This window comes from Bombus bifarius, unplaced genomic scaffold (genome assembly GCF_011952205.1).
Source record: "Bombus bifarius isolate JDL3187 unplaced genomic scaffold, Bbif_JDL3187 scf7180000008199, whole genome shotgun sequence".
NCBI lineage: Eukaryota > Metazoa > Arthropoda > Insecta > Hymenoptera > Apidae > Bombus > Bombus bifarius.
The window spans coordinates 35,693-50,947 of NW_022884505.1; the positions used below are offsets into that span (position 1 = coordinate 35,693).

General features: G+C 36.9%; 1 protein-coding gene across 5 annotated transcripts in view; it reads left to right on the forward strand.

Annotated features, from left to right (window-relative positions):
* The window catches only part of LOC117210291 (myosin heavy chain 95F), a 20,735-nt gene continuing 5,480 nt past the window's right edge, over nt 1-15,255 (forward strand). For 3 of the 5 annotated variants that reach the window (XM_033453165.1, XM_033453164.1, XM_033453166.1), the window contains exons 1-5: nt 13,360-13,587; nt 13,847-13,920; nt 14,245-14,374; nt 14,453-14,617; nt 14,700-15,112. In XM_033453165.1, coding sequence (XP_033309056.1) covers nt 13,407-13,587; nt 13,847-13,920; nt 14,245-14,374; nt 14,453-14,617; nt 14,700-15,112 — 963 coding nt within the window. In that variant the 5' untranslated portion in view covers nt 13,360-13,406. Of the gene's footprint in view, nt 95-7,373; nt 7,393-13,359; nt 13,588-13,846; nt 13,921-14,244; nt 14,375-14,452; nt 14,618-14,699; nt 15,113-15,255 lie in introns of those variants that run through there. The other 2 variants (XM_033453162.1, XM_033453163.1) reach the window with 2 other exon arrangements.

The window sequence follows — 15,255 nt, forward strand, 5'->3', positions numbered from 1 at the left end:
GAAAATTCCCGACTCTATAGAACTGACGCATCAAAGCGCCAGTTGCAAGACGGACGTCGTTCCGTTCGTGTCGTGGGTATTGTTCTTTTCTTTGGTGAGTAACTTCGTTTTAACATGCATTCTTCTCTGTTCGACATCTGTGAATACTTGTCAATTTCTTAACATAACAAACTTTTCTTCAAGTTAACACCAAGTTAACATAGTTTACATGTTGCCATTTTTTTTATAACTTTTAAATACGTATCAGTTTGTTAAATATACGCTTGTACGAAATACATATAATAAAGATAGGGATATATGAATTAGTATTTAAAAATATTCATATATATGTACATACTTTTTCATTTACATGTGTTTCATGGCTAACGCATTCACTGTTGACATTTTCCATTTTACACGTATATTTTTTTTAAATTTTAGTTTTTGAATCGCTTTTTGGTGTGTAACATATTACAATACTCTCTTGCTAATTGGTCAGAATTCTGCTTTTCTAACTGGCCATCGTTATCCCCATTAATTTTTAGAAGTGTCTGCGTGGAACTAAAGCTCCAGTGTTATATGTATTTCTTCCATTTTATCTGTTGTGATTTTGCATATTTGACTGTTTTTATGTAAAGTACCGATTTTTAAATTTCAATATTTAAAATTGGATATCGAGTATCACTGTTTCACTCTATCGACATACGTATCTGTTAACTCGTCGAGTCAGGATTCCTGGACTGTTTTGCACTATTGAACTATTATCATTAGCGATCTTTTATATGTCGTAAGTTTCCTAATTAACAAGTTTGATGATGAAACAAATGAAATTTCATAAGTAAATTTTGTAAATTATAAATTATCTGATTTATCCTATTTGACAAAAAGTTATAAAATTATGAAAAAGAAATCTATAGCCTACAACTTCTATTTAACTTATTAATATTGTTAGTTGGTATTCTTGTGCAAGAGCAACCTGACATAAATATAAAAATCCTTCCTTGTTAACCGACCACATTCAGTCCCGATCCGCTGTCAGTTAGCAAGGCCTTACTGTACTTCAATGCAGACCGGTGATTGTATCAAACTACTATGCAATTCGAGAAGGTTATACGAGGTTTTAGTAGCGTTCAAAAAACTAGATGGGAGACTAATTCGTCTCGATATAATTTTTATTGTTAAATAACTCGCGTCGGTTTATAGTCATTCGATGTATTATATTGATTCTGAAATTGTCGATCAAGCATCGGTGTCGTCTATCCTTCTTGGTACGTTTACGTGTGTGTTTATATTTACATGTAAATGATGTGTAAAACGTGAAACAGGAAGTTAACTAGAAATTGAAATCCAGCGCAACATATGTTCCATAATATAATAACTTACTATTCGTGTTTTCGTTAATATCATCATTTATTATTTTTTAGAAATTAACTTACGTGTATATTTATTAAAGACAAATGTATGGAATTATTAGTACTTATTATGTTTTTCAATGCGCGAAAAAAATCTTGGGCTATTAAAATTTTTTGTGTCGATTATTCTGTGAAAAATAATTAATGATAGGTAACGGTGGTTTCAAGCATAAGTTGCTGACACAAGTATGATGCATTAAAGCCTGCTCAAACATATGCGCGTGTTTTTTGAACAGTGATAAATTTCCTACTGCAGTACTGTTGTTTTTTGAACGATTTATCGGATAGTTCCGCTATTATACACGAAGAATCTTCAGGAAACACTATAACTGCTTTTTACAATCGAATCGTGAATTTATGTCAAATTAATTAAACCAAGAAATATTTTATTCTATTGGTCTCTATTAGAATATTCTGGAAAAATATTCCATCGAAGTTATTTCTATTGAATCACTTCGAAAACATATTCTGTCGAAGTTACTTAAGAATTTATTTATCATTTATTAACACGTCATTTAAACAGCTTTTTTAATGTTTCTTTATATAGTAATTTATACCAACTATTGCTCATGACAGCTAGGTTAAGCAACCATATATTGTAGAATTATATTTCTTTTATTTAAATTAGGTTAGGGGAGCATGCTATATAGATCCTATACATCGTCCGTGAAAATTTCATATGAAACAAGAGTGTCTTCAGTGCTTCATTTCTCCTTGATGAGAACTAATTAAACTCACAATCGTTGTCATCAAAACGATCTCGCTTGTTTATTATTTCTCTAATGGGGAAGAATTTTCTTAATTAAGTCGTACTTCTAACTACGATAGCAAGTATAGCAAGTTCGGTTAGCTATATATACATCTAGTATGTTTCGTTTATCAATTACATAAATAGGAATCGTAATTCATTGATCAAGATATCGTGTCGATACTATTAATACTTCACACTGACACACATCAGAAATTGTAACATAATAATAGACCAAATATAGGGTATTTTATTTTCTAACATAGTTTAGATTAGGTTAATTAGGCTCGACTTGAATTTTTCCATTAAAAAATATAACACAAAATTTTGAGTGTCAGTATCGAATTGAAACATGTAAAATGAATAGTTATCCTGTTTTTCTATAATAATTTGTAAGCTCTTTTAAACGAGACAATCTACATATACGATATGAAGGTGTTAGTCAATGTGGCAGATGTTTATGTAAGTTTGTGTTATTATGACGACATTGTGCGACGTAAAATGTGCGATATTTCTCATTTGCGAGTTGCAAGAGGATTAGGAGAGTGGAACGAAAGTGCACAGGTGCGCGAAAGAAAACAGACGATTCAGTGTAGGTGAATTAGCATGTGAATTGTGCGCGGCTTCGTTCTTCATAAGTGTATCAGGTAGTCACGGAAAAAAAGAAGGAAATAAATCTCCCGTCTCCTAGTGCGTGATGAAAGCTCGTTTGAGTTCGTCTACCGTGTGAGGATGTGTGATATGTAACAAAGCATTTATTTAGAAACAATGTGTCTTTTACAGCTGCATCTGCTTCCCCTATTGCACTACAAAATTCTGCTTTGTTTGGTCACGCGTCTTTGACCATTGACAATTGGTTTGAATTATAAGAGCGTACATCTTTTATCGTCTTTCAACCACGATTCCTTTCACCACTTAAATTTCGTTCATTGAATCATTGTTCACACAAGAGTTCCTCTATGCATCATTTATTAATAATATGGAAGAAGAAAAGTTGCTTCAAGAATAGTTTCTTCTCTTGATGATCAGAACTATAGGCCTGTGTATCACTATACATTCAGTCATCGGAATAAAGTACAAAATTACAAAGATGTTATTCGTATTAAACTATGACATAAACATTATCGCGAAATGTGATATGTCATATTACAAAAGTATATAATTTTCTGATGAGTAGATTGTCGATTTTTATGCATTTATAAGCAAAAGATGCGAAAATGCACAGGACGCGTGTAATGTTTAAAAGCATATGTAAAATATCCCAAAATACAGTGGTCTCTATGATATTTAATAGGTAAAACAATTTTCTACCTAGGTTCCATTTTTTTTTTAAATTTATATTCAAAAGCATGAATTTGCATAAATATTTGTCTATTTTATCAGTCTTTGGATCGTACCCTAACCTCTTAAAGTCTAATTTAAAAACTTGTTAGTTACTTAATTGAAATACTTAATGCAAATATACATATCGTAATACCTACTTATTTTACATTACATATTTTACATTCTATTTGTTTTTATAACTATTTATTAGCATCTACATGTTTATATAACCTACGTATCTTGATTTCAACAATATAACAAGAAGATCGTTAATCTTTGATACCATACAAAACGTATTACAGCGTATTATTGTCTGATAATGGAATCACGTGAGTCGCACGTCGCCGCTTTTTTTTTTGATTTGACATGTTATTAACCATCATTTGTACAAGTAATCGGTTTTAATTCATTGTAAAGAAGATCGCGTCGGATAGGAATACGATCAAGCTGTTAACAAAGTTGGTCTCAATCGACTAATGTATTAATTATAATGTATTGTACACTGATGTGTCCTTAATGCTGACACAGGAACACAGTTAACGATTCTCTCCGAGATTCTCTCTAGTAGTACGTCTCCATGAGTCACTGGTGACACGATCCTCGTCTTACGATATCGGCTAACCTATATGGCAACGAACGATCTTTTTTCCGCAATTACGTAACGCAGTCTCGGTTGCCAGACTAATTATCTCGGCAATGGAAAAAGGTAACGTACCGCAAGGTCTTTTTGACATGCAAATGAGTTATTAACCGATCAACGTAATCGACTTGAATTATATAGATCTCCTTACGTTATTTCTTTACGATTATCTACATAGTCGGAGTCGTACATGAATATTACAAATGGCGGTTTTCTTTTTAAGGCGATACATCATTTTGTCGGTTTAAAAAGGATGGACAAAGTTTCTTTGCACGTTCCGTAAGTGCCGCACGCACGGAATAACGTATAACGAAGGACTTTTTTTAAGTTTATGTAATTAACGAAGCTACAGCATTGGAAAAGACTGCGCGTTAGGCTGAATAGACCGTTAATTGAAACATCAAACGGATTTCTCTGAAAACTGTACTTTTTGCTCTGATGCTTGACGGATCTTTGGAACTCAGTTATCTGTGAAACTTCGAACTTTCTATAGTTGTCGTCTCGATATCTTAATTTCTTTTTTGTAAATTTTCGAAATTCGTCCTTTTTTTTGGTGAAAGAACGAAAACTTTTGTCAGATATAAATAGACAATGTTGTGTAACTTGCAACAGCAAGTAATTTTAGGTCGTCCGAAAAGATTGTTCCGGTTTGTAAGGAAATAATAGACGCGCAACATTTGTTCTTTTATATTATTTTATTGATTTATTCTGTTACTACAAAATTAAACTATTATTTCCTTATAAGACGAAAGAAACTTTTCGGATGACCTAATATTTATAGTAAGCATTAAAATATTTTTAAATTTAAATACCACTGAGAAACTGTAATCGATCTTCTATATTTGACTAGATGATCTCTGATAAAGAAAGAGCAAGATGTTTCATAACACGTGAGGCCCATTTCGGGTGTGGACAGGAGACACAACAGCAACGAAGAAAGTTCACCTGAAACGTCCTATTTCACCTCGTTTCAAAGTCAATAACTACTTACAACAATCGGCGATAGTTTATGTTCGTAGAAGATTCTCGAAATGACCATCCTCAGTTTCTACGCAAGCTCGCAGTCGCCGTGTCAGAGAATTTCGCAGTCTTACAAAAATTCCAGGCGCATGTATGGAATATAATACAGGCGATGAAATGGTTCGATACTTTCCAATACCTTCCACGAAGGTAATCCAAATTTGCGGATCATCGTGACACGAAAGTGGCTACAATATTGAAACAGGATCGAACAGGACACACGTCTATATGAATCTTTTTCACTGTTTTTGGTGTCCACTGTCGAAGTTGGAGCGAAGTGGATGCCGCACGTTGCGAAACACCCTGCACACAATATAACAGCGTAATAATATAATTATTATAATTCTGAAGGTGGAGAGATGTTAATAGTTCTTTGAATACCAATGTCTAATCGGTAAAGTACACGTATTATAAATACGTTTCTCGACAGAATACTTATCAATTGTAAGTTACATAAATAACCGATTGTACGTGTATAAGCTTCTGTAACGCGATTAGTGGAGTTCTTTCCTCCATATCGACTAATTCCCTGGTCAATAGTTCTTACGACGTAACTTTTTATAAATTATCGACGTGATAGGAAAAATGATGAATAAATGAGAGAAGGAGAGAGATTAAGTAGCACGGTAAGGCAACGTATGCTCGGGATCATATGCACCACGATTCAATCTAATCGTTGAAAGCGGTTGATGATGATGATCGCGGGAAGGTTGTTCCAATTAATATTAAACGGCCTGCGAAATGATGATATTACCGTACGTGAGCGTATTAACGGGCCATGCACTCGTTACTATGCCCCCGATACACTCGCAGCGTAGGTTCTTCTTCGCTTTATATTAAAAAGATTCTACGCTCCGAATCTAGATCAAAATTTTCTTCTGCCTATTCGCGGCAAATTTTCGAGTACTTCTTTTCACGTTGCACTGAAACAACTGGTTAGCACGAGATAGAGAGGCGATTGAAGGAATCGAGGATGATCGCATTGCGCCTCCACTATACCGTATCGAGATTTCGCTTTTCGTTGATCTTGTCCTTTTGTCCAGAGAGAACAGGTTCGTTGACCGCGCTTTGTGGTGGTGCCAACGCTCCATTTTAACGTAATCTCCATTGTAAATCCCTTGTCTACCCTTTCTCCTTCTTTCTCTATTTTGATCTTGTGCTACGTTTTGCAATGTGTATTCGATACCCGATAATTAAACCGAATCGATGCCTTTAATTTGATATTACGGGGCAAAAGATTGACCGTTAACTTGTTGCTACCGAGGCCGTGGCAATGATCTTGAGAAGGACGATAGTTATCTATGATATCCGTAGAATATCATCTACCATTACGTTCGCGTGAATTTGCCCGATCTGAAGCAGACAAGAGTAGACAGGAGATGGTTCTATACCAGCGAACATAAGTCGGAAGGAATGAAATTTTGTTCTTAACGCTTCGTTTCGGAGGAGATAAAGTTCGAACGTGTTTAATCAGTTAGCCGTTGCGACCTCTTTGAAAAGCGTGTGCCTAGAATGCGTTGCTAAAAGCAAGCGATAACGAGTATATTCGTCGAACACGGAGTACGTATGGCTGTTATAATATAGAACTAAGTTGTAAAAGAATGATCGTTTTAGTTTTTAATCTTATTACCCAGTATACTCGTGAAAAACAGCTAACTGGTCGATCAAAAGTTCTCCAGTACCTGACAAATTTTCAAATTCTATCTTCTTCAAACTCAAAACTCTTCGAACTCGACTCTCCCAAAGCCGAACCTTCCAACGTAGTTTCGTTACATTCGATTTTTGTGTTACCTCGAACCACGCAGTCTCTGTGACTTCGCTCTCGTCGCGAATGCAGAACCACCGTCTATATTATAATAACAGATCTGATTGTGAATGTTTGCATCACGTGCTGTTGTCCATCAAGTTCGCCGGCTGCATTGTTCTGCCACTTCTGCTCTCTAATCGCGTCGAATGAATTACGAAACCGGACTAAGCGTAACGTCTAATTACACAGCAGCTACGCAACGCGTGGACGTAATGCGTAATGAGTATGTTCGCAGAAGGTGAAGTAGCTGTCCCGAGTTCGTTGACCGTGACAACAGATAGGCGGCTCTTACTTTCTCGCGGTGACGAAACCGAGCAGCACCACGGGAAGAGTGTCTAGGCTCTGTGGAGTTTAGACGTAGACCAAGTCGATACGCAAGAAAAAGAAAAGAGCTATGATTCGAGCGTGCTTACTTTCGTATTCCAATGTCGCCTCCGAGCCAAGAAAGATGCGCTATAATAAGGTAGAGTTACCGGGGTTCACTCAAGTTTCTACGTCTTAATGTTCAATCTTGAACGTTGCACGGAATAATCGCGCGTCGTTATACGTTTTAAAACACCATCGTCAGTTTACGACAGAGTGACGAAGGAACTAAAGAAAATATCGTGCGCTCTAAGCAAGAAAATTATATGAAAACCGAGAGAACGATTCGAGAATGACTCTGCGATAGGATTATTCGAGTCAGCGAGGAGATATTACGCTGTAAGAACTAACAAGATGAACAACGAAATAATTTCTACGAAGAAAGCAACATACGCTTACTATCGTATCACGATCGTTAGATCGGACGAGATGAAAATGTTAACCGTTGATCGAAACAATTTCTTATCTTTTGACGAGCGAAACTTGTCCTCGTGGAAAACTATAGTCGCTGATTTATCAATATGCATGTACGATATATGTATTTTCCGTCAGGCCACCGATAACGGAGTTAAACAGGCCATTTTTCAAACGCACATCGATCGTAAAACTCGTTGATAAGTTGAACTGTCGAATTACAGGGGAAAATTACTTACGATTAGTTTGACCCAAGTATCCTTCTAACTCAAACAAGCTTATCTTACTCTGTGCCTGCACGTACTTACTCATCGTGGATCGCGTAACAAACGCGTTGTTCTTCTTTTTTCCCTTTACTCTCGCTTCGTGATTCTGTAGTGAAATTTCGTTGGTAACCACGTGGCCACTGACGCGTGTCTCCCTATTCCTGACCCTGGGCTTCACCTGCCGTTTCCTGCTTCCCCTACCGATTCATTCATTTTATTTCATCGAGACGTGTCATACGTTGGTTTTCGTGGTAACGCACGGCGATCGAACGTGTATCGCCGTTTCTCTACAGGGGAACAAGGTGAACGAACCGAACCATTCGATCGTTCTTCTTTCACCGATACGGAAATTCTCTGTTCGATACGTTTTAACTCCATTAATTAAAGGCCAAGCAGCGAAACGATATGCGAAAGTACGACACGGTGGAGATAAAAAACTCGTATGATCGTAGTGCCATAGGACACTTCGATTTCTTTAAATCTTCTAAAACTGTAGAATTTAGATGAAAGAGATTGTGAAGGAGAAATTATCCAGCAGATCCTTGGAATTTTTTTTTTTAATAGATTCTAACGTCGTATCACCTGTGCCTCTGTGATTGTCAGCAACGTCTATGTGAAGAGAGAAAGAAAGAGAGAGAGAGAGAGAGAGAGAGATTTACTAGTCAGATTTTACTAAACGACGATGTATCTTTCGGAAAGGTGGAAAAGCTTGAGACTCGATTTCTATCAGAGAGATTTTCACTTGGAGTTCCTTCGATCTATGCTGTTTGTTACGAGAAATCTGCGAGAGATTGTATTGAAGACGATTTAAAAGAACGTGATTGACGGTGATTTAACAAACGCGGATGTCGCAGATCGACGGCTTACAGGTTTTTTTTTCTCATGATTACGGTATGAATTTAATGGAACTCGATAACGCGAGTCGACTAGAGAGAAATTATAAATGAAACGTTGATAAGATAACGTCGACCCTTAATGGATTAAGAGCTTTCGATTAAAGATGCACATTATGTTATTGATAAATAGAATCATAGTGTAACGATTAATTATTTCTCACGTGGCTGTGGCTGAATTTCTAACTCGTCTAAAATCATTGTTTCAGCGCAAAGATACGAACGTGTACACTACAAATGTGTCAACAGCCACTTTAATCCGCAGAATGTTACCACAGGCGAAACGCAGAGGAAAGATATGGAAAATAAGAAAGAAAAATATCGGATTATCGGTATCTATCGATAACTATATGTCAGTGTTGTCATAAATTATTGTAGCGGGCAACGTGTAGGTCACGAACCCGTACAGATTAGCGTGATGCAGTCGTGGTTCGTGTTTCAAGGATCGATGCAAGGATCTACCGGTTACTTTTACCGTTACGATATTCCTAACGGGATGCTGGGAATGCGACGCGGCGGCGGAGTGAACTAGCCGAAAGCATTGCCTTCTCTCGCGCTTTCTAGATCAGCCACGCGAATGATCGTTCGATATTTGCACTTATGAATTCTCCTTTAAAATTATCCGATCGACTTCTAAAAAAAAAAAAAAAAAGAAAAAAGAAAGAAGGAAAAGTAAAATGAAATAGAAAAGAAGGTACAGCGATTAGCAAATGAAAAAGTGTAACTGGAAGGGAAGAGAAAAGTTCCCATGCATAATCAGTTTGAGTCGCTCATTTCGAGCATTAATACTTATTAATGCACTAACTTATCGCAGCGTTGTGCTATTCAGGGTCATCGATAATTGGCAAGCGGTGTAACGTGATTTAGATGTCTTAGGTAGCGAGGAAAGCGCTTTGCCTTTGGAAATGTTTTACAATATGCTATCGACCTTATAATTTCTTACTATATTTGGCGACTATAGAGTATTACTATACTCTACATACGTAACTTTAAATTATCTTCAAAATGTAATCTGTACTTGATAGTATGAAATCTAGAAAAGAAAAAACGTACCATTACGTAATTCAAAAATATTTAAAATATCGTACGTATAGTGTCTCGTGAAGGTATTTAAACTTTTATCGTAGAAAACTTCTACATCTATACGATGTGTATGTTATATAGAACATTTGGAAATTTCATTAACGATATAACAAGACCCGATTGTCGAGATCGTATTGGTCAAGTTACATTATTCTTGTAAAAGGTTTCTACGAATATTACGCTCATCGACTATTATATCTATATGTATACGTATGTGAGCTGAAATTTGTTCTAAAAAAACGTAGTGCTGTATATATATTTCACGGATGACTTACAAAATATAACGATCGAAGAATATCTGTAAATTCACCGTAAGCCAAGATCTATTCTGAAAATGTAACACTACGTTTTACCGAACGTGATAACTCGGCACACACACGTTGTTCATCGTATTCACTTTCCACGAAAGGAGTTCTAGCGGCTCGTTCATGCCGATAAAAATCATTTACCAGCGATTTCATCGAGGTGAACGCGCAACGTGTCGCTTGAGAGCGCACCGCTTCGATTCGCGTGGGCGTTTTCAAAATTCTGTCACGGTGGCTTGTACTTTGTGCGACAACGGTGCACCGGTACGTGACGACTTTTGTTCGATTCAGTGACTGTCATCCAATTAGCAGAACGATAAATCCGAAAGGATGTGTCTAGATTATTTTTCCACCACGATATTGTCCGCTGTTCAGGATTGCCAATTCCAGTTTATAGAAACGAGATTCTCTTGCCACTTCTTCTTTTAGCTAGTGCACGAAAAAAAAAAAAAAAGAAAAGAAAGGCAACTGAAAAAACAGGTAAGATGGCATTCCTGTAACAGCTTCAGTGAGTCATTACGACAGTTTGGTACCGTGCGTCTTTTATCTATGTCTTATTTCGTGATAACGATCGATAAGAGTCGAGAAATTTCGAGCGGGCGCATTCCTCCGTAATCAAAGAATCCATTGAATCACGACTGCGGTTTTATATAGTATTCTATCTTTTTTGATACTTTGAGGACCGTAGCCTGAATATTTTTGCTACGATTGAAAAGATTCGAACAGTCGCTGGGAAAGTTCCTTCCGATTTACGTTTCGATTCCATGTACATTTATTGAATTGTATAGATGGTATTTTGTTGTTGTTGTTGCCACAACCTTTCTCCATCTTTCACGCGACTTGGATGTTCCCATCCTTCCAGAACCTCTCAGGTTCTTCGGAGAAGAACTTCTCAATATGATTTTTTATGTCGACCAAAGAGTTAAAAATCGGTACGAACTTTCCCAGCAGCATTTAACAAGTATAATATTTTATTAAAAATCAATAAGCGTATTTAAAGATACTTCTGCTAACGTTTGAAAACAATTTGCCCACTTAAAAGCCGAAACGAACTTTCCTAGCAATTGATATTATATCTAATACATTGATAACGGTTTCGTGTTATTCGACCATGTAACGTAAAAACACTTTCACGACATTTCGTTTATAGCATCCATTGCATTTTTTTTTACTGTTTTATTTAACGGTAGTTAACATTTTTATAGGATGCCGTACAAAGTGTGTAAGACGCAAATTCGCGTCTCCAGTCCGCAAAGCGTTAACATAGTCTTATAGCGTCTAACGTAATCGTTTTTTAATAGATTTTCAAACGGCTGGTACTTGCTCGTCATTATTTATAGCGATTTGCGTATCGGTTTATTATTATATTATTATATTATTATTATTATATTATTATATTATTATTATTATTATATTATTATATTATTGCTTATCGTGATTTACTAAATTCGCGTAGAATCAATGGAACCTTGCGTCCTTCGTCAGGTACCTTTTGCACTGGTCGGTCGAGGGTCATCTTAAGTCTTCGTCGAACGGCTTTGACAACGGCACTTATGCTGCTTCTTCCATCAATAACACCGCGCGAACCAATTTCGTTCGTCTAATCTAAGGCGGAGTTGTTCTTCTTTGCAGCGATCGATCTACAAATTAGACGTAGCGGGTCACTTTCGTTTGTTCGATTCGTTCGACTGATCTCTGTCTAAAAACGATAAGAGACGGTCAAATTATATTAGGATAACATTTTTCTTCATCCTTTTAATACTAAAGAGATAACGTATCGTTCTCTTTTGTTTTTGTATACGGTGCTCACGTTTCGAAATTCAGAAAGCAAGATGCTAGAAGAAGTTAAACTTCACTATGCCGTTTATTTCCTATCTGGAAAATAGTGACTATGCAAATTATAATTACACATCCTTATATTTATCCATTAATTAATTAGATCCAATGATATTAAACTTCTTATCGTCTAGCGGCACTAATTGCAGTGGTAGTTGCGTGGCTACGAAAATTTGATACTATGAAAGCGAAACGTAGAATTTGATAATATGGTGCGTCATCGGAAAATGAGCGCGTTAATTGTAGTAATAATATTATTTTTCGTAGCCACTGTTTAGGCGAATAAATAATGTACGTTGAAAAATTCTTTTTACCAACCGTTGCCAGGAAACCGAGTATCATGATTTTTCTTTTCTTAGCATAGCGATGCCATTCGCGTCGTGGCGTTCGTGCGGATTTCTTCTTGAATTCGTAATCTCGCCAGCGGAAATCTCGGAAGACTGCTCCTTTCACCGGAAACGTTCCTCCGTTTTCACAGGTGAAAGTTGGGCGACATGTTGAACGAATTTTGCAAAGGAAAATTCCGTTTGTCGTGCTTCTCGTTATAGCAGTTTCTACGCGATTGCAGCTCATGCGAAACCATTTGAATTATGCGCACTGGTTCAAATGTGCCTGTTGTTCCTTCCACCGTGTAATTAGTTTAACTAACTCTTTAGAACTGGAGTGGTGAGATTGATGCCAGCAGAGAAGAAGATATATCGTGGCGAATATGTTAAAATGCGTATGATCGTCTATTGCTGCGGGGGGAAGTTGTAAATTTCGCTTTCATTCAGTTTGTTTCTTTTTACGTCGTGATGGCCGTAAAGATACATATTTAGGTGATAACAGATCGTGTTGTAAAGCCGTAACTAGAGCTTGAAAATATTTTCTACTTTATTTATCAATGGCTGTCGCGAGATTTTCGCGTAGGCTGTTATATCGTGTTTGCAAATTTATAACAGAATTTCAAATGTCAATAATTCTCAATAATTCCCTCTGAAACGCTCCACGTTCTTTCCTGATTTTCTTAGACAATATCGACGCAAATGTACGCTTGGATTATATTTCTCGACGTACATACTTCTGGTAACAGGATTATTTCTTTGAAACGTATAATATATAGAGCGAAATAATACGATCGTTCGATTTATAGATACGGAACAAAGCAAACATTACGTTATCTTCAAAAATGTTGCAAAAATGTTCGAGACCCAATAACGTTAAATTAATAGAACTTGCAGTCATAGTACGTAAACTAGTATGCAAATGTAAGTACGTATAATTCTGTGAATTAATGCATTTGTTTCACATTGTTCTCGTTTTAGAGCGTAAGCCGGTATGGAGAATCAGCAGGTGTGGGTGCGAGACCCTCAAGAGGGTTTCATAATCGGCAAGTTCATGGACATGGTCGACGGGGATGCGTTGATCATACCATTGGATCCGAAATATCCGCAACGCACTTGTCCGCTGGACGAAGTTTATCCTGCTGGAGAATACACCAAAGACGTTGAAGATAATTGTAATTTCATCATTGCAACTCTCGTTCTTATCTGCGCGATTCTTTCCTCGCGAAAAATTGTGTTATGTTGGGTCCATTGATTAAATGGGGTTTAGACAATAACAAATGTGTTTTACAATTATTCACGTGTAAAGGGGAAACACGAGTCACGGGGATTTCCGTCAGCAACGGAAGTCTTTAAATGTCGCAGGTGACTCTCTCTTTTTGTCGCTTTACAACATCTATCTTCACGGGTTTGCTCTGTTTTTCATATTCTCAGGCGCTCTGATGTACCTGAATGAGGCCACGCTGCTCAACAACGTACGAACTCGTTACTTCAAGGATAGAATATACGTGAGTAATTGCGCGCAAATTGCGATGCACTGTTCGAAACAATTGGCAGATCACGTACCTAAATAGCTCGATGTTATATGGGACGAATGCGCTTTAGACGAATAATAAATTATTACTTTTAAAAATGTTGGATATTTCAGGCCAAATCTGCTATTGGTATTTTCTCGTCGTTATACGGTGGCTATAACAAACATTGACGCATAGTCTTATTTTTCAACGGACCGTTTTTCCATCAGATTCTATAAATTTCGTGAAAGTACTTCTTCTAGTCACTGTACGTAATACATCATGATTAAAGCGTACGTTTTTGCTGATACCTGACAGACTTACGTGGCCAATATCTTAATCGCTGTAAATCCATATTGGGAGGTCAAGGATCTTTATTCTGCTGAAACGATCAAGGCTTATAAGGGAAAGTCTTTGGGAGAGACGCCACCTCATGTTTTCGCTATCGGTACTCTTAGTTTTCACTGTTGTTACCAGATGTTTTGGTAATTTGGATTAATTCAAACATTCGCTTTCCCTTTCACAGCGGACAAAGCGTTTAGAGATATGAAAGTACTGAAGCAATCACAAAGTATCATCGTTTCTGGCGAATCAGGAGCAGGGAAAACCGAATCTACCAAGTATCTGCTACGATATCTCTGTGACTTATGGGGATCAACGGCTGGGCCGATCGAACAGAAGATTTTAGATGGTACATTCTAGAAAATCGACGCTATACTATAATTAAACACGATCGATCAATTATATTCATTGCTGTATATTCATACATTTAGCTAATCCAGTGCTGGAAGCTTTTGGAAACGCAAAGACCAAACGAAACAATAATAGTTCTCGTTTTGGTAAATTCATGGAGGTTCATTTCGATTCGAAATGTCAAGTGGTCGGCGGTTACATTTCCCATTATCTGTTGGAAAAGTCGAGAGTGTGTCTTCAAAGTCCTGACGAGAGAAACTACCATGTCTTTTACATGATGTGTGCCGGAGCACCTCCAGAACTTCGCTCGAAACTTGGGATCACGAGGCCAGACGATTTTCAGTATCTAAAGAATGGTTGTACGCAGTACTTTTGCAACGAGGAGTCGGAAAAAAAATTGAACGACGCTCAAAAGAGTCGCGATCAGAGCATGAAAGGTACCTTGCACGATCCAATTTTGGATGACGTTGAAGGATTCAATGCCATCGATCAAGTAATTATAAATATTATAATTAGTATTTAGAGTTAGACTATCAATAGTTTAGATTTTTAACAGTCTTAGCTTTTTAAAGATCTTTATAACCGCGTAAATTATGCGAATTTATCTATTATAAAAAATAATTCAGAGAGGAAAGT